The sequence below is a fragment of the Chiloscyllium punctatum genome, chromosome 2 (assembly GCF_047496795.1).
Source record: "Chiloscyllium punctatum isolate Juve2018m chromosome 2, sChiPun1.3, whole genome shotgun sequence".
NCBI lineage: Eukaryota > Metazoa > Chordata > Chondrichthyes > Orectolobiformes > Hemiscylliidae > Chiloscyllium > Chiloscyllium punctatum.
Genome location: NC_092740.1, coordinates 97671509 through 97696424, shown reverse-complemented (window position 1 = coordinate 97696424; position 24916 = coordinate 97671509). Strand labels below are relative to the sequence as shown.

General features: G+C 41.2%; 1 protein-coding gene across 2 annotated transcripts in view; it reads right to left on the bottom strand.

Annotated features, from left to right (window-relative positions):
* LOC140493406 (leucine-rich repeat-containing protein 2-like) overlaps positions 1-24916 on the bottom strand; it is a 79279-nt gene that overhangs the window by 35213 nt on the left and 19150 nt on the right. Inside the window, exons 2-5 of one of the 2 annotated variants that reach the window (XM_072591810.1) lie at positions 21146-21193; positions 20440-20612; positions 12675-12912; positions 9429-9585 (exon numbers count right to left, since the gene is read on the bottom strand). In XM_072591810.1, coding sequence (XP_072447911.1) covers positions 9429-9585; positions 12675-12912; positions 20440-20564 — 520 coding nt within the window. In that variant the 5' untranslated portion in view covers positions 20565-20612; positions 21146-21193. The remainder of the gene's footprint in view (positions 1-9428; positions 9586-12674; positions 12913-20439; positions 20613-21145; positions 21194-24916) is intronic. The other variant, XM_072591819.1, reaches the window with a different exon arrangement.

The following is a 24916-nucleotide window of genomic DNA, read 5'->3' as shown; positions in this document are numbered from 1 at the left end:
GAATCCTTGGTTTGATTTCTATTGGTCCAAAATCACTTAGTTCAGCACTAGGCTGCATAGAAAGTTTGGTTGATAAATTTAAAGACATTATTAAATTATTAACTTCTTTGATGTGATTGACGATTTTATTTTTATTACAGATTGACTACTTTAGGTTAATTACATTTTTGAAGTGGTTTCATGAATATGTTTTTTTTCAGATTTGAGTGCGTTTGACTATTAGATTGTTAGATTTATTTTTGTGACTTCTGTGACTTGATCATAGTGGATAAAGAGTGAATGGTTATGCAGTGTATGGGGGGGAGAGTGACAAGGACATGAGGTTTGAGAGTACATTGGAAATAGAATGGCATGGAAAACTTTTTTTTTCAGGGGGCATGAGAGTGTATGGGAATAAAAAAGAAAATGTGGGGCAGTGCACATGAGGGTGTGAGGTGTGAAGACTACAGGGCCGAGCAATCTTTAATACAATTGGGGTGAAGTCTAGTGAACTGAAGCAGGACTTCTAACCAGCCTTCTCAGCACGTGCCTGCCTCTGAGGCCTTTCCTGAACTGCTTCTGAAGGCAGTGGGCCAGATTCTATTCAAACCCTGGCTGCCTGGAACACAAACATGGCAGCTACTGTGTGTGAAATTTCTTAACTCAATCTTCCAACCTCTTCAATCAAAATTTAGTCCAAGATACATGTTTGAGGGAGAAAGGGATAGAATGTTTTATGGGTAGTATTTGGTGAAAAGTGTTGGGAGAAATCTTGTCTGTAGCATAAAACTAGCAGGGGCCTGGAGGACTGAATGGCCTGCTTCTGAGCAGAAAATCTTCTGTAAGGTGATTAAACCATGAATATTTAGTTACAATAAGATTAATAAAGGCCTTGCAAAAAGTGATAATGTCTACATTTTTCTCCCAGGTAACACTTATTTTTAACCATGAGTAATCATTTCAATGTTACCATGGTTTCCAGACCTCTTGTTCTGCTTCTAATTGCTGAAATGACAGTAACTGGAGTCCTTAATCTGGAGATAATATTCTTTCATGCAACTGGCAATTCTGCTGCTGGACAATCCAGTAAGTAGGTTGCATGTTTATGTTTAAATATTGACAATGTTTCAGGGACTTCTTATTTCAGTGTAACTTTACCAATCAAATTCTAGCTGGCTAGAATTCCATTTCAATCAGTTTCCAGTAGTTGGTACGCACTCCATTAGGAAGTTTGGTAAAATAGTTTGCACTAAAAGATTTTGACTTTGGTTAGACAATATGTAATTCTTATTTAAATTAAGGATTAAAACAGAGCAAGTGGATATGGTAATCCCAAAAACATCGATTTAAAAATAAATTATAATTGGCCGAAGTATATTCAATGCAAAGAAGAACCTATCTGTTGCCCAAAGTCTTTGTCAAGAATAAAACCATTGATAAAGTCAAAGCTGGACTTGCAATATATTGGGAGAGGGAAAGGTTTTGGGCTTAAGAAGTTAGGTCAGAATTAATGGCCAGGGTACATTGAAATGATTACTCAAGATCAAAGATGTGTTACCTGGGAGAAAAAAGTGGATGATATCACTTCTTTCAAGGCCTTTATTAATAGGTTATAGCTACAACTACTTCCCATCTTACCAACTCTCACACACTCAACACCTCCTCACTGCAGCTATTTTGCTTCTTGATACCAGCCATGGAAATGACTGAATCCTGAAAGAAGGGTAAGCAATCCTCAACAGGTGGACATATGTTTCCTTAGAGACCTGTAGCAAATGTTCCTGCTACTCCTAGACCCCAAGTAGTGCTGTAATACTGCTTGCCTCTTCCATACTGCAGTCTTCACTATTCTTTAGTTGCCCAAGGTTTGGAAAAAACATCCAGCTCTAATTGCAGCAAAAAAAGAAATCAAATCTGAGGCACCAATGTGGTCTCTAGGAACAGATTATCTACTCCTTTTAAAATCAGAAGTAAAACAGTTTGAGATGGTTTGAGCCTAATGAGATTTTTCTTTTTAGAAAGCATATCTCACTTATTCCAAAACTATCTGCTTTTGAGTTAAAATTTCCTACCAAAACCACTAAATTCTATATGTCAGGTTGTTGCACTGCACTCAGTTTATATTAGTTTCAACCAATCACTTTAAGTCTGGAGAGATGATTATTGTCAAAAATCTGCAGATTTACATGTTGGAAGATTGCAGCAGACTAGAATACTGGGGCTGAAATTTTGATCTTGCCAAATTCAAGAATGGAAGTGGTTGAGGCCAGAATTTTAAGCCCAGTTGGTGTGTGCCTAATTCTCAATCCCATTGTTAACATTAGCCATCATACTTAATAAAACTCAGCCAGGAAAAGTCCAGATTCTCCTCAACAAGAATCCTGACTCTTTGAAGAACAGATTATTGAACATCAAAATTCAGTCAAAACATTAAAAGCCCGAAGGGTCGGAACACACATTGTCCTAAGGCAGGAAACTTGGTAGCCAGCCTTAGAGACCAGGAGAATTCCAGACAGTACCAGTATGATTTCCAAATATGTGTGATCTGTAGGTGATGCTCTTTCCTGTACCAATCCAATTCAGTGCACATGCACTGAAAATGTGTCCTTCAGATGCCTGCACCAGTCCAGTTTAGCCCTTACCTCAATAATCCATTCACCCTCCAACCAGCACAACCCATTCTGTTAAAATGAGGGCTATTCTGTACTTTTAAGTTTTTTTACTGGAAAGTTTTTTTTCAATTCTTTAATTCAGCCTTCATAAGTACCTTAATTAGACAATACCTGATTGTGGAGAGAACTTAGGAATGTTTCAAAGTTTTCAATAATTTCCTCTGTAACCAACAACCAGAATTTATGCAGGAAAAGTTCAGAGAAACTGACAATTCCATTGTCCTCCTAGCCCATGAAAAACTCTTGGCCTCTGCTCAGCACTACTTTCCAGTAGCATGAAACTCTGGATACAGATAAAAGTTTACAATAAGAAACAGAGTGATATTTATGACATATAATCAGGCTTTTCAGCCTTCATGACTGATATCATTGGATGAAAGAGGAATGATCCAGCTAATCTCAGTGCTTAGGCTGTCGCCTTTAAAATGACACTTTTATATATCCAAGTGCATTCTAAATGTGATGAGGGTTCTATCTCAAGCATCCCTTCAGCAAGACTTCCAAATCCTCATTACACGCAGGATGAAGAAAGTCCTGCCTCAATTACTCTCTAATTCTGCTACTAATTACTTTAAATCTAGACCCCTGGAACTGACAATCCCCTACTAATGGAATTAGGTCCTTCCAATCCATTTTGTCCAGGTGTCTCATAATTTTATTCCTTCAATTAAATCTGTGATTCTGCTTCAAAATAAATAGCCCCAGCCTATCCAATCTTTCCTTATAGCAAAAATCCTCCATTCCTGCAATGTCCTAATAAATGTCTGTACCCTCTCTCATGTGATCACATCCCTTCTGTAGCTTGGTGATGAGAATGTTATACTGTAAAATCACCATAATCCCAGAGGAGCACAGAGTTGCACTCTCATTAGAGAGAGAAAGATGGCTGATGGTGTTTAAACCTCCATAGTCTGTTGTGGAATGAGGTTGAGAAGGTGGATAACCTTCATGGTAACCTCAGACAGTATGGTAATTGAACCTGCATTGTTGGCATCATTCTGGATTGCAAACCAGCTGTCCATTTACTGAGCTAATAAACCCCCGCAGTATTATGTTTTATTTTAACTGCAGCCTAAATAGGTTTTGCTTATATAGTTCTAGTGTTGCTCTTACATTCTATGCCGCAGTTAGTAATGAAAACAATTTTATATGTTTTCGTATATTTACTTCATATGATTTGTCTGGTTGCCTTCAGGAATTTTCAGACATGATCTCTAAAATCCTGCTATTTGCTCAGTAACATGCCATTTAATGTATAGTCTCTGACCTTGTTTGCTCTCCCCAAAACTGTTTTCTCTCAGTTCCCCTCATTTGCTACTTTTCTAGTCATCCAGCCATTCTAATAATATTCATATGTCGTCTACAGTTTTCTTCCTCATTTCAACTGCAAAAGGTTCTCATAAGAGATAAGCTTATCATAGGCATAGGAGCTCCTGCTGTGGGAGTTTATCAGCTGGGAAGGGATAAACCTATTCTCAACAAAGCAATCAACACGCATTGAAACTCCGAGCTTATCTATCAATCATCAACTGGAACATAGTAATGGGAGAACAAACGAAGTTTTGAATTACACCAAAAGACATCCCAGGTGTAATGAGAACAACATATTGGATAAAGCAAAGAAATATTTGCAAAAGAGTCAGCAGAAAGATCAAGATTCAAGGCAGGGTATAAATATTGTGGAGGCCAACACAAAAAAAGATAAAGGAAGCCTATTCAGTGTGGGGAAAGCAGTATTTTAACTGCAAAAAGCTGAATTGCTTTGACACAAGTATTAAGCTAGAAAGAAGCAAAGCTTTAAACCTCTGGAGAAATGTCATTCAGTGATTCTAACAATTCACTCTACATGATACAACAGGTTGGCATTGGTTAAAGGTGATAAGTGGCTTACTTTTAGAATGATGTTAAAAATCACACAACACCAGGTTATTGGCCAACAGGTTTATTTGGAAGCACTAGCTTTCGGAGAGCTGCCCCTTCATCACAACCACCTGATGAAGGAGCAGCACTCCAAACATTAGTTGTTCCAAATAAACCTGTTGCTGTGTGATTTTTAATTTTGTACACCCCAGTCCAACACCGGCATCTCCAAATCATGTTAGAATGATGACTACACAGACACAGCAAAGTGAACATGAAATGTCAAAAAGATGCTTTGGGAAACATTATGCATTTCACAGATCTGTGCGAAGTGGCTCAAGATTAAGACCCAATAATGAAACCCTGGAAAATAAAGTCAAAGCTAAATCATACAACAGTGCTCATTACATGAGGAGAAATGAAGCTGAGAACTGAATGAATTGGGAATAATGAAGATCAGGAGATCTTGAAGGTAGTTGTTAAACAAAATTCACTTACGTCAGAGGAAGTAAGCCTAATGGTTGCACTAGTAACCATAGATGTGAACAGATCCTAGAAGATTACAAGGGTGTTTTTGTAGGGAGAAAATAAAATGTATAGCTAGAAAAAGCACATTAGGTCAAACAGTATCAGAAGAGCAGGAGAATTGATGGTTCAGGTCAGGACCCTTTATCAGTACTGAGGTGGGGAAAGGGGGCTGAGAAATAAGTGGAGGGAGGGGTTGAGTCTGGGGTAAAGGTAGGTGGAATGCTAATAAGTGGATTTAGGTAGAAAGTGATTGTGACTGGTCAGTGGAAAGGGTGGAGCGGACAGGTGGGAAAGAAGATGGACAGGTGAGGTTGGGTCAGGGGGCGGGATGAAGAAGGAGGGATGAACATGGGATGAGTTCGGGAGATTTAGAAGCTGATGGCTTTTATGTTGAGGTCATATGGTTGTAAGGTCCTGAAGCGGAAGATGAGGTTTTGATTAGACTCCCTACAGTGTTGAAACAGGCCCTTCGGCCCAACAAGTCCACACCGATCCTCCGAAGAGTAACTCACCCAGATCCATTCCCCTACATTTACCCCTTCACTGAACACTATGGGCAATTTAGCATGGCCAATTCACCTTACCTGTATGTCTTTGGACGGTGGGAGGAAACCCACGCAGACTACACGGGGAGAATGTGCAAACTCCACACTGACAGTCGCCAGAGGCTGGAATCGAACCTGTGACCCTGGTGCTGTGAGGCATCAGTGCTAACCACTGAGCCACCGTGCTGCCCATTGGAGGTGTTCTTCCTCCAATTTGCATGTGGCCTTATTTTGACAGTGGAGGATGCTGAGGATGGACGTGTCATCGGGGGAGTGGGAAGGGGGTGTTGAAATGGCTGGCAACTGGAAGGTGGGTTGATTGGAGTGTACGGACCATAGATGTTCCCCAAGTTTGCACTCAGTCTCTCCTGGAGGAGAGGAGACTACATTGGAAGTAACGGATGCAGTAAATCAGGTTAGAGAACATGCAGGTGAAGGGAGTATCATTTTAAAATAGATGGTAGTGTTTAATCAAATCAATATCTGCCAAAGAGAGTTCGAGCACTCTCAAGTACAGCCTGAAAGTCAAGATAGAGGAACTAACACCAAGATGGAGTCCCCAGAACCAAAGTGATCCTAAAAATTGAAAGAAAACAAAGCCAAGAAATCATTTTTTGAAGAGCTGGCAACTAGATGTAAGCAAATAGAAGTAGGAAAGGCAGTTATCACAGATCAGCAGGAAATAAAATGTGATAAGAAGAAAAGAAAGGATCAAGAAGAAAAAGATGCTAACAAGAATCCTGAATTCAAGCACATTGGTCACTTACTGACAGCAAAAAATACATTGTGTGTGTCCTGAGTTGGTGAAGGTTGTAGCAGAGGTGCAGTGACTGACAAATGTTTTGAATTTGTGAACTGTCTCGCAATGTTCTTGTCTAATTCATCATTTGAGTTTGAACCTCTTTGCCAGCTCATTGCTTTGGATGTGCAGTCCTCTCGGGATCAGAACAACAAACAACTTAGATTAAAATCGAACCCTAGTGATGACAACATCAGTGATGAGGTAAACCATTTGTCAATGCTGAAGTCACCTCGCAGTGTGTTGCCAATGAGGCAAGATTTGGACCAACCCTTATGCATCATGGACAACTAGTTGCATTTGTAAGCTGACCACTGCTATGCTCAGATTGAAAAAGAGTACCAGCTCTTATTTTTACTTGTGAGTAGTTCAATCAAAACCTGTTTGAGAAAGACAAAGTAAGTAGACCACAAAACAACTCAAAACTTCTTCCTCAAGCTGCTTCTACCTGGTCCGTAGCATCTACAAAGAATATTATTTCATCATAGAGCCATCATCTGGTCATGAAATACAGCAAAAGAAACAAAAATACATTTCTGGCATGCAGATGACAGCAGCATTCCTGCTGAAGGATGTTGAGGATGCAAAGGCTGTGAACGAAATTTCTAGAGTTGAATAAGGAGCAACAAGTAGACCAGGCCGGAAGTCAACAACCCATTAGAGACAGTGAAGTTGAAAAACAAGTATCTTTCTCAAATAAAGCAAACTATGCACCCAAGATGCAACTCTTCAAATGCTATAGGAAGTGTGATAAAAGGATGGTGTGAAACCATTGAGGACACACCTATTGACATAACTGATTATTAGGTGTACAGAAATGAAGTGATATCTGAAGATCATTGAATTGCTACAGTGTGAAAATAGGCCATTCAGCCCACTAAGTCCAATTCGATACTCCAAAGAGCCTCCCACTGAAAGCCATGCCCCTATTTCTGTGACCTTGCATTTCCAGTGGTTAGTCCATCAAGCCTGCAAATCCTGAACACTATGGGCAATTTAGCATGGCGATTCCACCTAACCGGAGCATCTGGAGGAAACTCACGTAGTCAAGGAGAGAATGTACAAACTCCACATAGACCGTCACCTGAGGCTGGAATCAAACTTGGTCCCTGGTGCGGTGAGACAGCAGTGAGCTACCTGCTGCCCAAGATAATATCTTTGGCAAAGCACTTTGCCATTATTGCTAAGGACAGAGAAAAGAGATGCTGAAGCATGTCCATGAAAGACTTCAATGAATTCATCTAGTTTGAGGAAGGTAAGGGAAGTGCTCTATTGACCAAACATAAGCAATGTGACTAAGGACTCCATCAGCCTTGGAGTCATTGAGTCATAGAGATGTACAGCACAGAAACTGACTCTTTGGTCCAACTCACCCATGCCAACCTGATATCCTCAAGTAATCTAGTTCTATTTGCTGGATTTTGGCATATTCCTCTAAACATTTCCTATTCATATACCTATCAGATGCCTTTTAAGTGCCTCCCCCACTTCCTCTGGCAGCTCATTCCATACATGCAACGCCCTCTGCATGAAAACGCTACCATTTAGGTCCCTTTTAAATCTTTCCCATTTCACCTTAAATCTATGATCTCTAGGTTTGGACTCCCCCACCCTGGGAAAAAGACTTTGGCTATTCACCCTATCTATGCTCCTCATGATTTTACAAACCTCCATAAGGTCATCCCTCAGCCTTTGATGCTCCAGGGAAAATCACTACAGCCTATCCAGCTTCCCCCAGTTGCCCAAACTCTCCAGCTTTGGTGATATCTTGTAAGCTTTTCTGAACCTTTCAAGTTTCACAACATCTTTCCTATAACTGGCAGACCAGAATTGAATGCAGTATTGCAAAAGTGGCCTAACTAATGTCCTATACAACAACATGACCTCCTAACTCCAATACTCGATTCACTAACCAATAAAGGTAAGCATACCAAACACCTTCTTCACTACCCTATCTACCTGCGACTCCACTGTCAAGGAGCTATGAAACCTGCAGGAGCCTTCACCCAAGGGCTCTTTGTTCACCAACACTCCCCAGGACCCCAGTGCAGTCCTTGAAACAAATACCGAGCTATGCAAATTAAAGAGCCATTTATGATACATCACATCTCAGACAGACTATAGAAGCTTAAGGAACTATCTTGTCACTAACTGCTATTCTGACCACTAGGCATTAGACCTGATATCAGCAACTACCAGTGAAATTGTAAAATTCCCTGAAAACAAATCTCACTCAGTCCAGACATTGCGATGAATGATAATAACTTTCAGTGCACAAGTAAAGAATTCAGCCATTTTACAGAGGATTGCAACATTCAACAACTAAAAATTCTTACTGTATCTACATACTATCCCAATCAAATCAAAAGGATGAGTAGGCAGTGAATCAGAATAAAGGAATCAAGCAAATCCAGTACAAACTTGCACAAAGTAATCCTGAAGTGGAGAAATACTGCTACTGAAGTCAGCGAAAATAGTCTAATATAAATACTAATCTAATCCTGCACACACACTAGTCATAGATCCATATCTAAACCTTTCCTATTCAGGTACCTGTCAAAATATTTTTACAATAATGGTAAAAATACTGAAGAGCCAGATGTGGTAACAGGCATGAGACATAAAAATCAATGTCAAACAACTGGAAGACAAATTTTAGCTAGATAAAACTGTCAGCACTGGAAAGTTAGTCAAGAATGCAAGCTTTCAAAACTCTCAACAATAGTTAGCCCACATGGCAAATTGAAGTCAGTGTTCAGCAGTTGCCTCCTCAATCACACTTGGTGAACATGAATGACCAAATATATTGCTGCAAGCACAGATATATACTTGCAACCAAAGAAGCTGTTCCTTCATTTAAGGCAGTTGATTAGGATCATGATTTCACCATTTGCACACAGCATACAGAGTGATCATCAGTCTCAGAACTCCAATGGAAATAGCTCAGCAGACCAGCTCCCCACAGATCTGGAGGGGGTAAGGTTGATGTCAGGTTGGATCCAGTGGGAAAAAGGTTAGTCACAATTTAATAGAAATCATAAATACCTATTTCAATTGGAAGTTCCTTGATACAGTTCCTGGACAAATCCATCACAATCAGGTTCTGAAACATGACAATAAAAGATGGGATGTGTTCTATGCTTGTTTTCTTAATATGCCACTCTTTTAGATAAGTCTTGTCCTTTAACGTTTCAGGAAATTCCTGCAGCAAAAATAATACACAAGCACATCACAAAGCAAATAATTTTCAATTTGGCAACAAATTGGACATTTACAAATCATTTTAAACAATGAATTCACTTCCTTGAAGTGTTTGCTGCCATGTGTGACAAATAAATCAATTTGTTCATATATTTCCCAAGGAAAGAGCTACATTTTCCTAGGTTGTCTATTGTGACATAAACATAGCCTGTGCTTTTTGAAAAGTAACAGCAAATCTTTCCTTATTCCATATTTACAAGACTCAGTGAAAACTCAAAATACTCACAAAAATCCTTTTAAAAAATAAATTTTCATTAGTTCATATTGTACCTACTTATTGCTTCTTTATTGGTAATAGTTTACATTTGTCAATTACTCACTGGTATAATTCAGTTCTCATTGTATACATATTAGTGTCAGTCAGCATTACTGAATTAATACTGAAAGGTCCTTATTTTAGTTTTGAAACAATATGTTGTTCTTTTACTTTAGCTGCTTGCCATATGTGACTCTTACACTGGATTTTAACTTGGCAAGGATTACACAGACAACAGGAGTAAAATGCCAGGGTATAGGTATGGCTGGGGTCACACGATGCTCACAATGTTAACCATGCCTGCCGCCTTGAGCTTATGGGAAAGATGATTTGCAGAACTCAACAAGGCAAACCTTCGTTGCAGACATAGAGCAGCATAATCACTTTTCCAGCTGTGAAATGGATTTGAGATCTAAACTGCCTCATCAATGGAGCACAGAAATCATTTTATGTCTTAACTAGGGTTTAATCTATGAGGTAAAAACAATAACTGCAGATGCTGGAAGCTAAATACTGGATTAGTGGTGCTGGAAGAGTACAGCAGTTCAGGCAGCATCCAACAAGCAGCGAAATCGACGTTTCGGGCAAAAGCCCTTCATCAGGAATAAAGGCAGTGAGCCTGAAGCGTGGAGAGATAAGATAGAGGAGGGTGGGGGTGGGGAGGGAGTAGCATAGAGTACAATGGGTGAGTGGGGGAGGAGATGAAGGTGATAGGTCAAGGAGGAGAGGGTGGAGTGGATAGGTGGAAAAGGAGATAGGCAGGTCGGACAAGTCCGGACAAGTCAAGGAGACAGCGCTGAGCTGGAAGTTTGAAACTAGGATGAGGTGGGGGAAGGGGAAATGAGGAAGCTGTTGAAGTCCACGTTGATGCCCTGGGGTTGAAGTGTTCCGAGGTGGAAGATGAGGTGTTCTTCCTCCAGGGGTCTGGTGGTGAAGGAGCGGCGGTGAAGGAGGTTCAGGATCTCCATGTCCTCGGTAGAGTGGGAGGGGGAGTTGAAATGTTGGGCCACGGGGCGGTTTGGTGATCATCTTCCGCCTCGGAACACTTCAACCCCAGGGCATCAACGTGGACTTCAACAGCTTCCTCATTTCCCCTTCCCCCACCTCACCCTAGTTTCAAACTTCCAGCTCAGCACTGTCTCCTTGACTTGTCTGGACTTGTCCTACCTGCCTATCTTCTTTTCCACCTATCCACTCCACCCTCTCCTCCTTGACCTATCACCTTCATCTCCTCCCCCACTCACCCATTGTACTCTATGCTACTCCCTCCCCACCCCCACCCTCCTCTAGCTTATCTCTCCATGCTTCAGGGCTCACTGCCTTTATTCCTGATGAAGGGCTTTTGCCCGAAACGTCGATTTTGAAGCTCCTTGGATGTTGCCTGAACTGCTGTGCTCTTCCAGCACCACTAATCCAGGGTTTAATCTATGCTTGACTTTGGCAATCCACCTTCCCACCACCAAGCCATATGATAGAGAATTTCGAAAAGATTTTTAAAAATCCTCTAAATGTGGAAGTATCTTCTGCTTGCAATGCTGACACTTACTGTTAAGTAACTACCTCATTATAAATATTACTAGTACCTGATATTCTATTCAAATCCTCCCCAGCTAGCTCTACCTCTGACATGTTCACTCTCATCAGATCAGTATGTGTTGAAAATGCACTCTAATGTTTTAATTGACCTATGCAAGAGCACTGATGTTGTGCTTGAATTGGTCTCAAGATCACATAATTGTTCATTTCAGGCAAATATCTAAACATCTCAGTTTTCCAGCACTTTGCCCAAAGTGAGGTTTAACCCACAATGCCACAACCTCCACCACAAATAGGACAATGGGAGAGGTCCTGATTCATCACAGCCAGAATGAAGCTCATGCTGTTGGCACTAACCTGCCATCCAATACAGCCAACTGACCTAAACAGCCCCACAAGCAGTCTGAGTTGCTATGGCAACATACACTATGTATGTTATAGACTGCAGATATAGATGAAATAAAATATTTGAACAATGATGGTAATGGCTCCAAATTTTTTCCATCACATGGTAATCAACTATTATTGGTATTTGTTAGAAAGATTTACAAGTTGATACTTAATTGATTATGAATGTGTCTCTAGCCACCAGAGAGAACCCAGAGCTTCTGGCTCAGAGGCAGAGACATTATCCACTGTACCTCATTGAAAGCCTCTTACATCATTCAAGCATCATGCTTACTCTGTGCTTGAATGAGCTTTGTACCTGAAAAAGTGAAGCAAGTCATTGGAACAAAGCACATGCTTTATTTAGACTCCAGGCATTATCATCCGATGCAGCCATAATAAGAAGGGGGTAAACCATGTACAAAAAAAGACTTTTCTCCAAACTAATAACACCTGTGGCACTGTTTTGATACTGCCTTGTTGATTGTCTGCACGTGGGTATATTTCATTGTTACACAAGAAGCAATTTATGATGCTAGGGCACCTTCAACACTGGATTTAGCTTATGAGTTTACTTCAATAGAAACAAAGAGGATTAGGGTTAGATTTCAGATTTCTGCTTATATCACTGGAATGCCCTCCCTAACAGCAATGTGGGTTCACCTAAAGCACTTCAACAGCAGAGGTTCAAGAAGGCAGCTCACCACCGCCTTCTTGAGGGCAAAAGTAGACTGGCAATAAATGTTGTCTCGGTCAGTGAAGCCCATGTCCCACAAGTAAATAAGGAGACTCCAGTCCTGAAAATATAATTAGTGTGTTTTCAAAAAGGAGCAATATATTTTGACACAAACCTTCCACTCTATTCCCTGCAGTTCGAAAATAAATTTTCTTTCCTCAATTGAGACATCCTTTCTCGATTCTGGTAAAATTAGGTTTCTATATCCAGTGAGCTGTGAGTTCTTTTCTGTGCCATTTAATTGATTCTTCTGAACATGCACTTCATCACTTAATTGATCTGTTTTGTTCTGAATATACTTGTTAATGGCTCTTCTTCTACGTTCAAGTCTCAGTGTCCACTCTTCAGTAATCCTTAAATAAAAGATGATGAAATGACGTGAAGATTTTTAACATTTACTACAAACTGGTGCTAATCCAAAATCATGATCACTGAATTTGGATCTGTAGTGCTAGTAAATTGTATGTTTCAGGTGCTATTTTCATACTAAAATGGGGCTCTAGCTATATGCACGCTTTTGGTGCATGCTGTGTTGGTGCCATTTTTGGTGAGGACATTGACTCAGGCATAAGAAGTTTACACTGGAAATATGCTAAATTTACACTATGTTTCAGACCCCATCACTCCTATGAACAGCTTTTCTTAAACACGGCAGATGAATTCAGCATCCAATACATTCAGCAGCAGGAAGAACCTTATTTTAAAAAATCAACCACATTCTGTTTATTTGCTGACTATTTTCTGCAGCTAAGTCTGAGTTTGTGGAATTGCTGTGCATTTTCTAATATTAATTAAAGTTGGTGAAATTTACAAAGTGTGCATGGGGCAAGGTGGATTATTCCTTTTGGCCTGTAACATGGCAGGGAGATTGTATAGAGACAACCAGAGGAAAACAGGATTCATGTCGAGGGACAATATTTGCGGTGGTGTTATGGAGGGAGGTGGTTTAGGCAGGTGCCCTTAGTCAGAGGCCTGATCCACCTAGCAGTTTTAGAGATCATTTCTTTTATCTTGAGCAAAGAAAGGGTCAATATATCTGAAAACTTTATTGGATGAGGGAAGTTCTCACAGAAATTTCATATCTTTTCTGATGTAGTTTTAAAACAAGGCAATGCATTGGTGGTGAAGGTGGCTACATCAATGAATTTCCTCATGTTGTGATCTTTCTATACTGGAGAAGGCAACATCTCCAACATCTTCCAACCATTCACTACTGCATGAAAGAATATGACTAATGTTGTTATGGTAGGGGATGATAGTACATGATATTGTCTATGATCAGAGAGAGAAATGTATGATTTTGTCAGGACTGCCAGCTTCCCCTGTGTTGAGTTTTGCCATCATAGGTTGCTAGGCATTATAGTGAAATGCACAACTGAAAGGGTTCCACTTCCTCAATATGCAGATTGCACAATTATACTTGACATATTACGTAGGTGAATGTCTGTTATCCTTGCAGCAGTGTTAAAAATAAATACTGTATATGAAGCAGATTATTAACTGGCATTATTTGAACTGTGTCAAACCAGAGGTTTTATATTTTTTTAGATTACATTACATTACAGTGTGGAAACAGGCCCTTCGGCCCAACGAGTCCACACCGACCCACCGAAGCGCAACCCACCCATACCCCTACATTTACCCCTTACCTAACAGTACGGGCAATTTACCATGGCCAATTCACCTGACCTGCACATCTTTGGACTGTGGGAGGAAACCGGAGCACCCGGAGGAAACCCACGCAGACACAGGGAGAACGTGCAAACTCCACACAGCCAGTCGCCTGAGGCGGGAATTGAACCCGGGTCTCTGGCGCTATGAGGCAGCAGTGCTAACCACTGTGCCACCGTGATAAGGGCTATTAACTGACAATGACTCATTATTCTGCATCTCAACCTTGCATAGGCAACATGCATTTAAGGAGACCCCTGGTCCTGCATGAAACAGTATAGTGCAGACAATTGGGAAGCTCAGACAATGCTTCTGCTGTCGGGTCCTCTCTGATAAAGGTACTACAGTATTTGCCAGGTTATGTGTCATGATTTTTCATGGGTTTCTGCAACCTTCACAACCTCATTATCATGAGGGCACAGCCACTGCATCAGAGTTTATTGCAAGAAACTGAGGCAAAGCAGGAGGAAAGTAGGAAGCAATGAACACTTCTTTTTTGACTAGGCTGTTTGTAGTTATCTGATTGCAGTTGCAATAAATTCTCTGTTCTAAGACAGTCCAACACCTCACTCTCACAATGCCCTCCTGACTACCACATTGAAACAAATGCTACCACAAAACAAATTTTCCAAACCAACTTTATCCACCAATTATTCAACATCCAGTTCAAAAGTCAATAACTAAAATGTGCATTTCTTTAGTGCCCAATTTCTGGAACTTTGCCGAGTGCTCCCACATAGACACTTCCCTGAGGCTGCAGCATGGCTGGTGGAAAGCTGCTGACTTTCAGTGGAGGGAACATCAGATAGCCTGGGAGGATGCTATTGAGCATGTCTGATTCTAAAAGGTCCAACTTTGAACTGCAACATTTCAGCATGGCAGCAGCAACCTGGGTTGGCTGGTTGAGAAACAAAAGCAAGGAAAATGAGGTGGCAGGGGTAGAAAGACAAATCCTATCATCCTAAGGCAGGACAGCAGTTTCAGGTTGCATAGTGACATCATGACTTTCCCAGGCAGTGTCTCAGTAACCTTAGCAATCCTAGAAAGTTGGAGGACAGGTTGTTGTAAGACCCTACAAGAGCCTTTAAGAACTTGCATCGGCATCTGTGAAAGCAGCAGATTAAACTCGTAGTAACCATTTGTCCTTGCACAGCAACAAGCTATGATCATATGACCTTTCACTGCAACAGTCAGACTATACGAGACATCTGCTTGTACTGCCATGCAAATAAAAGCATCCACCTTCAAATCTGCTTCATGTCTGCAAATGTTGTCATAGGCTTGGCCACCACTTCCACTTTGCAAATGATGGATTCTAATTTCTGAATGAAGCCGAATGCTAATTAGGAGTTGGCTTGCTCCATGCTCCTTCATGTGACATCAAGAGAATTCAGTAGACCAGCCAATACATTAACATTTCAATCTGCACTCCCATCAGACTTTTCCTGTGCTCCCCATTATAGAGATCTTCACCCGACTCTTTGCACAATCCATTTGCATCTCTGCACAATTATTTTCACCTAACCTGGTTGCAGTCCATTCATGCCCAGGAGCTCACCAGTGGGAATATTCCCAACATTCATACATGAGTTTGGAGGTGTTGGCATTGGGTTAGGGATGGGATGAATGTTGTAAATAGCAATAGATAATAGACTGATATCCCAATGTCTTTCTTGGGGTTTAGTTGCCACAACAGTGGGTGCAACACAAAGCCAATTAGGACAAACTCATGTAGGACAATTAAGAAGCCAATAAAGAATTATTTTATAGGTATAATGGTTCATGCCCAATACTGCTAGGTTTCCTATTGTAATGGCAATATAGCAGAGGAAATAAGATGGGTTTGCAACAGAATGGCTGGAGGGCTCAATCCACTATCCAGGAATTCAAAATGCAGCCATAATATAAAGTTAGCACAAATGTAAGCAAGAACCTTGGTATCATTTCATTGAAGGGGTTGGCTGTATTGACTTTTAAGACTATGTCCTTTCACGGGATCTTGGATTCCAAGTACACGAGAATTGGCTGGCTTCCTCTTACCATTCTCAATGGTATAAATAATATACCATAAAAAATGTGCCTTCATACCCTCATTCTATCATGTCTTCAAGTGACATGTCCCTGGATCTTTCAGATAATGTTCTGTTCCTAACATCCATCTTGCTTCTCCTTTTGTTTCTGAAAGATTGCTGTTCACAACAGAGCCCTGCCACATTACATGCTTTCAGTGTCCCTTACAACAATCTACCCTCTCTGGGCTTCTGACCCTCTTTTTGCCAACTGCATCTAATTGGATATCAATACTGGAGGCTTGCACTTTATTGTAAGCACCTGTAAAATTCAGGGGTAGGCCCACTACGAGCAGTCAAATTGTTGACTTTTGATATGGCCTCCATGCTCCATGATAAAGATAAATCGATAATATTCTGCCTATCATTTATCGATCCCATCACTTTGCTACCTCTAAGGTATGTACAGTGCAAATATCTGCTCTGATGGCTGTGGTTGTGCGACCTATGACCTCTCAGACCTCACGCTTTTAACATTGCCTTGCCAGGTGGCAGGCCTGGGATGTGTAAAAGGAGAAAGGAGAAAGAGTTATGATGCATTGAGAGAAGAACAAGAGGTGCATTTGTCTGGAATTACTGAAGTTCTTATTGTTTTGCTTGGAATTATTCTACTTAAGCTACTTTGCTGTAACTACTCCCACTGTCTTCACAGTGTCTGGTTGAAGGGTGTCCTGGTTCCTGTGTAGAGAGCATTTCTCTTCTTGCCCACCCTCAGTTACCAAAGAGCTAGTATTGCTATAACCCTCGAGTACACTTAGAGTTATAGAGATGTACAGCATGGAAACAAACACTTCGATCCAACTCGTCCATGCCGACCAGATATCCCAACCCAACCTAGTCCCACCTGTCAGCACTCGGCCCATATCCCTCCAAACCCTTCCTATTCATATGCCATCCAAATGCCTCTTAAATGTTGCAATTGTACCAGACTCCACCACATCCTCTGGCAGCTCATTCCATACACGTACCACCTTCTGTGTGAAAGAGTTGCCCCATAGGTCTCTTTTATATCTTTCCCCTCTCACCCTAAACTTATGCCCTCTAGCTCTGGAGTCCCTGATCCCAGGGAAAAGACTTTGCCTATTTACCCTATCCATGTTACTCATAATTTTGTAAACCTCTATAAGGTCACCCCTCAGCCTCCGACGCTCCAGGGAAAACAGCCCCAGCCTGTTCAGCCTCTCCCTGTAGCTCAAATCCTCCAACCCTGGCAACATCCTTGTAAATCTTCTCTGAACCCTTTCAAGTTTCACAACATCCTTCCAATAGGAAGGAGGCCTGGATTGCATGCAATATTTCAACATTGGCCTAACCAATGTACTGCACAGCTGCAACATGTCCTCCCAATTCCTGTACTCAATACTTTGACCAATAAAGGAAAACATACCAAACGCCTTCTTCACTATCCTATCTACCTGCGACTCCACTTTCAAGGAGCTATGAACCTGCACTCCACGATCTCTTTGTTCAGCAACACTCCCTAGGACTTTTGCAAGGTTTGTGGAAGTTTGAGATTTAGGGTGTAGGTTTGATATCCAGACGTTTCATTACCTGGCTAGGTAACATCATCAGTGGCGACCTCCAAGTGAAGCGAAGCTGTTGTCTCCTGCTTTCTATTTATATCTTTCTCCTGGATGGGGTTCCTGAGGTTTGTGGTGATGTCATTTCCTCTCGGATGTCAAGACCCCTCGGAATCCTAGTAGCACACAAACCCACCAACACTCTCAAACAAAAACTAACAAACTTAAAAGACCCCGTACAACCCATGGACAAAACCAACGTCATCTACAAAATTCCATGCAAGGACTGCCACAAACACTACGTAGGACAAACAGGAAGAAAGTTAGCCACCAGGATACACGAACACCAGCTAGCCACAAAAAGACACGACCCTCTCTCCTTCGTAGCCCTACGCACGGATGAAAAAAACCCACCATTTTGACTGGGACAACACATCTATCCTGGGACAGGCTAAGCAAAGACATGCCAGAGAATTCCTAGAGGTCTGGCACTCCAACCACAACGCCATAAACAAACACATAGATCTAGATGCCATCTATCAACCCCTCAGAAAACAAACAGGAAATGAATTCACCACAAACCTCAGGAACCCCATCCAGGAAAAGATAAAAATAGAAAGCAGGAGACAACAGCTTCGCTTCACTTGGAGGCCGCCACTGATGATGTTACCTAGCCAGGTAATGAAACGTCTGGATATCAAATCTACAGCTCAGCGAGCAAACCTACACCCTAAACTCCCTAGGACCTTACCATGAAGTGTATAAATCCTGCTAAGATTTGCTTTCCCAAAATGTAGTGCCTCGCATTTATCTGAATTAAACTCCATCTGCCACTTCTCAGCCCATTGGCTCATCTGGTCAAGATTCCGGTTGTAATCTGAGGTAATCCTCTTCGCTGTGCACTACACATCCAATTTTTGTGTCATCTGCAAACTTACTAACTGTACCTGTTATGCTTGCATCCAAATAATTTATGTAAGTGACAAAAAGTAGAGGACCCAGCACTGATCCTTGTGGCACTCCAATGGTCACAGGCCTCCAATCTGAAAAACAACCATCCACCACCACCCTCTCTCTTCTACCTTTGAGCCAGTTCTGTATCCAAATGGCTAGCTCTCCCTGTATTCCATGAGATCTAACCTTGCTAATCAGTCTCCCATGGGGAACCTTGTCGAATGCTTTACCGATGTCCATATAGATCACATTTACTGCCCTGCCCTCATCAATCCTCTTTGTTACTTCTTCAAATCATGTTTGTGAGACATGATTTCCCATGCACAAAGCCATGTTGACTATCCCGAATCAGTCCTTGCTTTTCCAAATACATGTACATCCTGTCCCTCAGGATTCCCTCCAACAACTTGCCCACCACCGATGTCAGGCTCACCAGTCTGTAGTTCCCTGGCTTGTCCTTACTGCCCTTCTTAAATAGTGGCAGTACATTTGCCAACCTCCAGTGTTCCAGCATCTCACCTGTGACTATTGATGATACAAATATCTCAGCAAGAGGCCCAGCAATCACTTCTCTAGCTCCCCACAGTTCTAGGTACACCTGATCAGATCCTGGGGATTTATCCACCTTTACCCGTTTCAAGACATCCAGCACTTCCTCCTCTGTAATCTGGACATTTTGCAAGATGTCACCATCTATTTCCCTACAGTCTATATCCTCCATATTCTTTTCCACAGTAAATACTGATGCAAAATACTTGTTTAGTATCTCCCCCATTTTCTGCTGCTCCACACAAAGGCTGCCCTTGCTGATCCTTGAGGGGCCCTATTCTTTCCCTTAGTTACCCTTTTGTCCTTAACGTATTTGTAAAAACTCTTTGGATTCTCCTTAATTCCATTTGCTAAAGCTATTTTATTTCCCCCTTTTACCCTCCTGATTTCCCTCTTAAGTATACTCCTGCTGCCTTTATACTCTTCTAAGGATTCACTCGATCTATCCTGTCTATACTTGACATATGCTTCCTTCTTTTTCTTAACCAAACCCTCAATTTCTTTAGTCATCCAGCATTCCCTATACCTACCAGCCTTTCCTTTCACCCTGACAGGAATATACTCTTTCTGGATTCTCGTTATCTCATTTCTGAAGGCTTCCCATTTTCCAGCCGTCCCTTTACCTGCGAACATCTGCCTCCAATCAGCTTTCGAAAGTTCTTGCCTCATAACGTCAAAATTGGCCTTTCTCCACTCTGCTGCTGTGATATCATATTCACTCTTTTCTCAAATCAGGTGTTCACCCTGAGCCAAGATCATCATCTCCTCCAGACAAGAGGCATATATCCTTCAGTAGGTGCAGGCTAGCCTTGTACAAATTTGGTTCCTTTGCTGAGATGTGTATCCATTCAGCAGAGTTTAGGTTTTCATTTTAGCAACAGCAGCACAAATTCTGCTTGCATCCTATTGAATGGACTGAGCTTTATTCCACAATAGAATCTTTGCACCAGTTTGGAGCCTTATCCAATTAGTTCCGTCATATCTTAATATATATTAATATATAGAAATTATAAACCATTATGAACCAGTGTTATTTTTCACCACCTTATGAACAATTTAAAAACTTTAAACATTAAGCTTTTCAAGCTATTATCAGCAAGACATTATGCAAACTTACTTTGTTAGTGCACTTTTTTCCTGTCTTTCTCTTTCTCTTCGCTGCCGTTCTTTCTGTTTTTTTATTCTTCCTTCCCATAAGCTTCTTACAGATGATAAATCAAAAACAACAACAACAGGAGCCATTTTGGAATCTTTCACTGCTGTTTTCTTTAGCTGTTTATTAATAGTTTACTGTTAGAAAAAGAATAAACCACAAACAACTTGAAATTGTAATTTAGAACTTGAGCTCATCTCAAAACTAATTTTTGGCTGTCAGTTACGTTAGATCCAGAAATATAGATTCAGATTTTACAATAATAACAATGGTGAAACTAATAGCTTTTGAATCTTTACTCATTGAAAAAAGAAAGGAACTCCTGAAGTCTACATAGGTGCAATTGGATATGGGAATTCAGAAGTTGTTGTCAGTGATTCTAAACTTCATCAGAAGACATGGTATTGAAAACGATGCATCTGCAAATGCAAATCAAATAGATATTATTGAAGTCTTAATAATTTCCCTTTTTATATTCTTTTTAAAAAAATTCAAGAACACTGTTAATAAAATGTACCAGGGTTTTTATGACAATAACTATTCTTGAAGTATGTTTCTGGTCCTGGAAAACTAATGCATATTTGCGTAATGTCAATCTTTTCTATTATGATTAAAAAAAACATTCATTTTTATAAAGTGATTAAAAATTAGCATTTTAAAATTTGCTTACCAAAGTTCAGCTTCGAATATGTCAGTCTCCCAATCTATCTTTCAGTCTCTGTAAAATAATATAAAATGAAGGATAATCAGTGACTTTATTTTCTGATTGCTGTCTGCGAAAATCGTTCAATGTGATTGGCTGTTTGTCCTGCTTGATTGCTTTTGCTGCTGGGAGTCTGGTGGTCTTCTTGTCTTGTGGCCATATTCAAATGAACCTTCAAGAAAGTGAAATCCGTGCAAAGATATTTGGAATTTTTTTGTTGGCAGCTTTCTTTGAAGTCAGTGGTAAGAACCAATACTTCAGCAATCACATCAAAATTAGAACAAAAAGTCTTGATGTTTCTACTTGGGAATTTCTTATTTATACATTGATATTTTCAGTATAAAAGTCCACCAATGTTGAATTACTCTCCAATCAGAATTTAACTGAAGTTATGATAGCACAGTGCACAATGAGTCCCAATTGGTTTCATTTAGAGTCATAGAGATACACAACATGCATACAGACTCTTCAGTCCAACCTGTTAATGTCAACCAGATATCCTAAATTAATCTAGTTCCATTTGTCAGCATTTGACCCATATACCTCTCAACCCTTCCTATTCACGGACCCATCCAGATGCCATTTAAATGCTTACCAGCCTCCACACCACTTCCTTGGACAGCTTATTCCATATATGCACCACTCTCTGTGTGAAAAAGTTGCCCATAGATCCCTTTTAAATCTTTCTTTAAACTCCTCTTAAACTTTCATTTCCTCTCACCTTAAACCCTCTAGTTTTGGACTCCCCTACCCTGGGAAAAAGACCCTATCTATGTCCCCCATGATTTTATAAACTTCTGTAGGGTCACACTTCAGCCTTCGACACTCCAAGGTAAATAGCCCCAGCTAGATTAGATTACTTACAGTGTGGAAACAAGCCCTTCGGCCCAACAAGTCCACACCGACCCTCTGAAGAACAACCCACCCATACCCATTCCCCTATGTTTATCCCTTCACTTAACACTACGGGCAATTTAGCATGGTCAATTCACCAAACCTGCACATTTTTTGGACTGTGGGAGGAAACCGGAGCACCCAGAGGAAATTCCACACAGACAGTTGCCCGAGGTGGGAATTGAACCCGGGTCTCTGGCGCTGTGAGGCAGCAGTGCTAACCACTGTGCCACCGTGCCACCCAGTGAGCCCACCGTGAGCCAATTCAGCCTCTTCCGATAGCTCAAATCCTCCAACCTTGGCAAAATGCTTGTATATCTTTTCTGAACACTTCCAAGTTTCACAACATCCTTCCTATACCATGGAGACTAGAATTGCACACAGTATTGCAGTGGCCTAACTAATGACCTGTAATGGCTGTATATGACCTCCCAACTCCTATACTCAACACACTGGCCAATAAAGTCAAGATTAGAGTGGTGCTGGAAAAGCACAGCAGGTCAGGCAGCTGATCCTCATTCCTGATGAAGGGCTTTTGCCCGAAACAACGCTTTTTCCTGCTCCTTGGATGCTGCCTGACCTGCTGTGCTTTTCGAGCACCACTCTAATTTTGACTATAATCTCCAGCATGTGCAGTACCCACCTCTGCCAAACTGACCAATAAAGGCAAGCCTACCAAACACCTTCTTTACCATGCTGTCTACCTGGGACTCCACTTTCAAGGAACTATGAAACTGCACCCCAAGGTCTCTTTGTTCAGCAACACTCCCCAGGACCTTACCATTAAGTGAAGAAGTCCTGACCTGATTTGTCTTTCCAAAATGCTGCACCTCACATCTATCTAAATTAAACTCCATCTGTCACTCCTTGCCCATTGGCCCATTTGATCAAGGTCCTGTTGTACTGATTAGATTCAGATTAGATTCCCTGCTGTATGTAAACAGGTCCTTCTGCCCAACAAGTCCACACTGCCCCTTTACCCCTGACTAACACACCTAACACTATGGGCAATTTAGCATTGCCAATTCACCTACTTTGAGATGACCATCTTCACTGCCCATGGCATTACCAATTTTGGTGTCATCTGCAAATTTACTAACCATGCCTCCTAAATGATTTCCTAAATGAATTTATATAAATGACTAGAAGTAGTGGACCCCAGCACTGATCTCTACGGTGCATCTCTAGTCACCAGCCTCCATTCCAAAAAACAACTATCCTTCTATCTCCTACCTTCAAACCAATTTTGTATCCAAATGGCTAGCTCTCCCTAGATTCCATGTAATCTAATCTTGCTAAACTGTCAACCATGAGGAACTTTGTCACATGTTTTGCTGAAGTCTACATTGATAACACCCATCATTCTGCCTTCATTAATCCTCTTTACAAAAACATTCAATCAAGTATACAAAGAACAAAATTACAGCGCAGGAACAGGCCCTTTTTGCCCTCCAATTCTGCGCCAATCCAGACCTTTTATCTAAACCTGTCACCTATTTGCTCAGGATTTGTATCCCTCTGCTCCCTACTCATTCATGTATCTGTCTAGATATCGCTTAAATGACATTATCATGCCCAACTCTACCACCTCCACTGGCAATGCATTCCAGGCATCCACGACCCTCTGCGTAAAGAACTTTCCATGCATATCTCCCCTAAACTTTTCCCCTCTCACCTTGAACTCGTGACTCCTAGTAACTGAGTTCTCCACTCTGGGAAAAAGCTTCTTGCTATCCACCCTGTCTATATCTCATGATTTTGTAGACCTCAATCAGGTCCCCTCTCAACCTCTGTCTTTCTAATGAAAATAATCCTAATCTACTGAACCTCTCTTCAATAGCTAGCACCCTCCATACCAATAAACATCCTCGTGAATCTCCTCTGAACCCTCTCCAAAGTATCTACATCCTTGTGGTAATGTGGTGACCAGAACTGTTCGCAGTATTCCAAATGTGGCCAAATCAAACCCCTATACAACTGTAAACATGACCTGCCAACACTTGTACTCAATACTCTGTCTGACGAAAGAAAGCATGCCGTATACCTTCTTGACCACTCTATCGAACTGCATTGCCACCTTCAGGGTACAATGGATCTAAACACTCAGATCTCTCTCTACATCAATTTTCCGCAGGACTTTTCTATTTACCGCAGAGTTCGCTCCTGAATTGAATCTTTCAAAATGCATCACCTCGCATTTGCCCTGATTGAACTCCATCTGCCATTTCTCTGCCCAACGCTCCAATCTATCTATATTCTGCTGCATTCTCTGACAGTCCCCTTCACTATCTGCTACTCCACCAATCTTAGTGTCATCTGCAAACTTACTAATCAGACAACCCATACCTTCCCTCAGATCATTTATGTGTATCACAAACAACAGGGATCCCAATACAGATCCCTGTAGAATACCACTGGCCACAGTTCTCCATTTTTGAGAAACTCTCTTCCATTACTACTCTCTGCTTCCTGCTGCCTAGCCAGTTTTCTATCCATCTAGCTAGTACAGCCTGGACCCCATGCGACTTCACTTTCTCCATCAGCCTACCATGGAGAACTGTATCAAACGCCTTACTGAAGTCTATGTATATGACATCTACAGCTCTTCCCTCATCAATCAACTTTGTTACTTCCTCAAATAATTCTATTCATTTGCTAAGACATGACTTTCCCTGCACAAAACCACACTGCCTATCACTGACAAGCCCATTTTCTTCCAAATGTAAGTAGAGCCTAACCCTCAGTATCTTCTCCAGCAGCATTCCTACTACTGATGACAGGCTCATCGGTCTATAATTACCTGGATTATTCCTGCTATCCTTCATAAACAAGGGGATAACATTA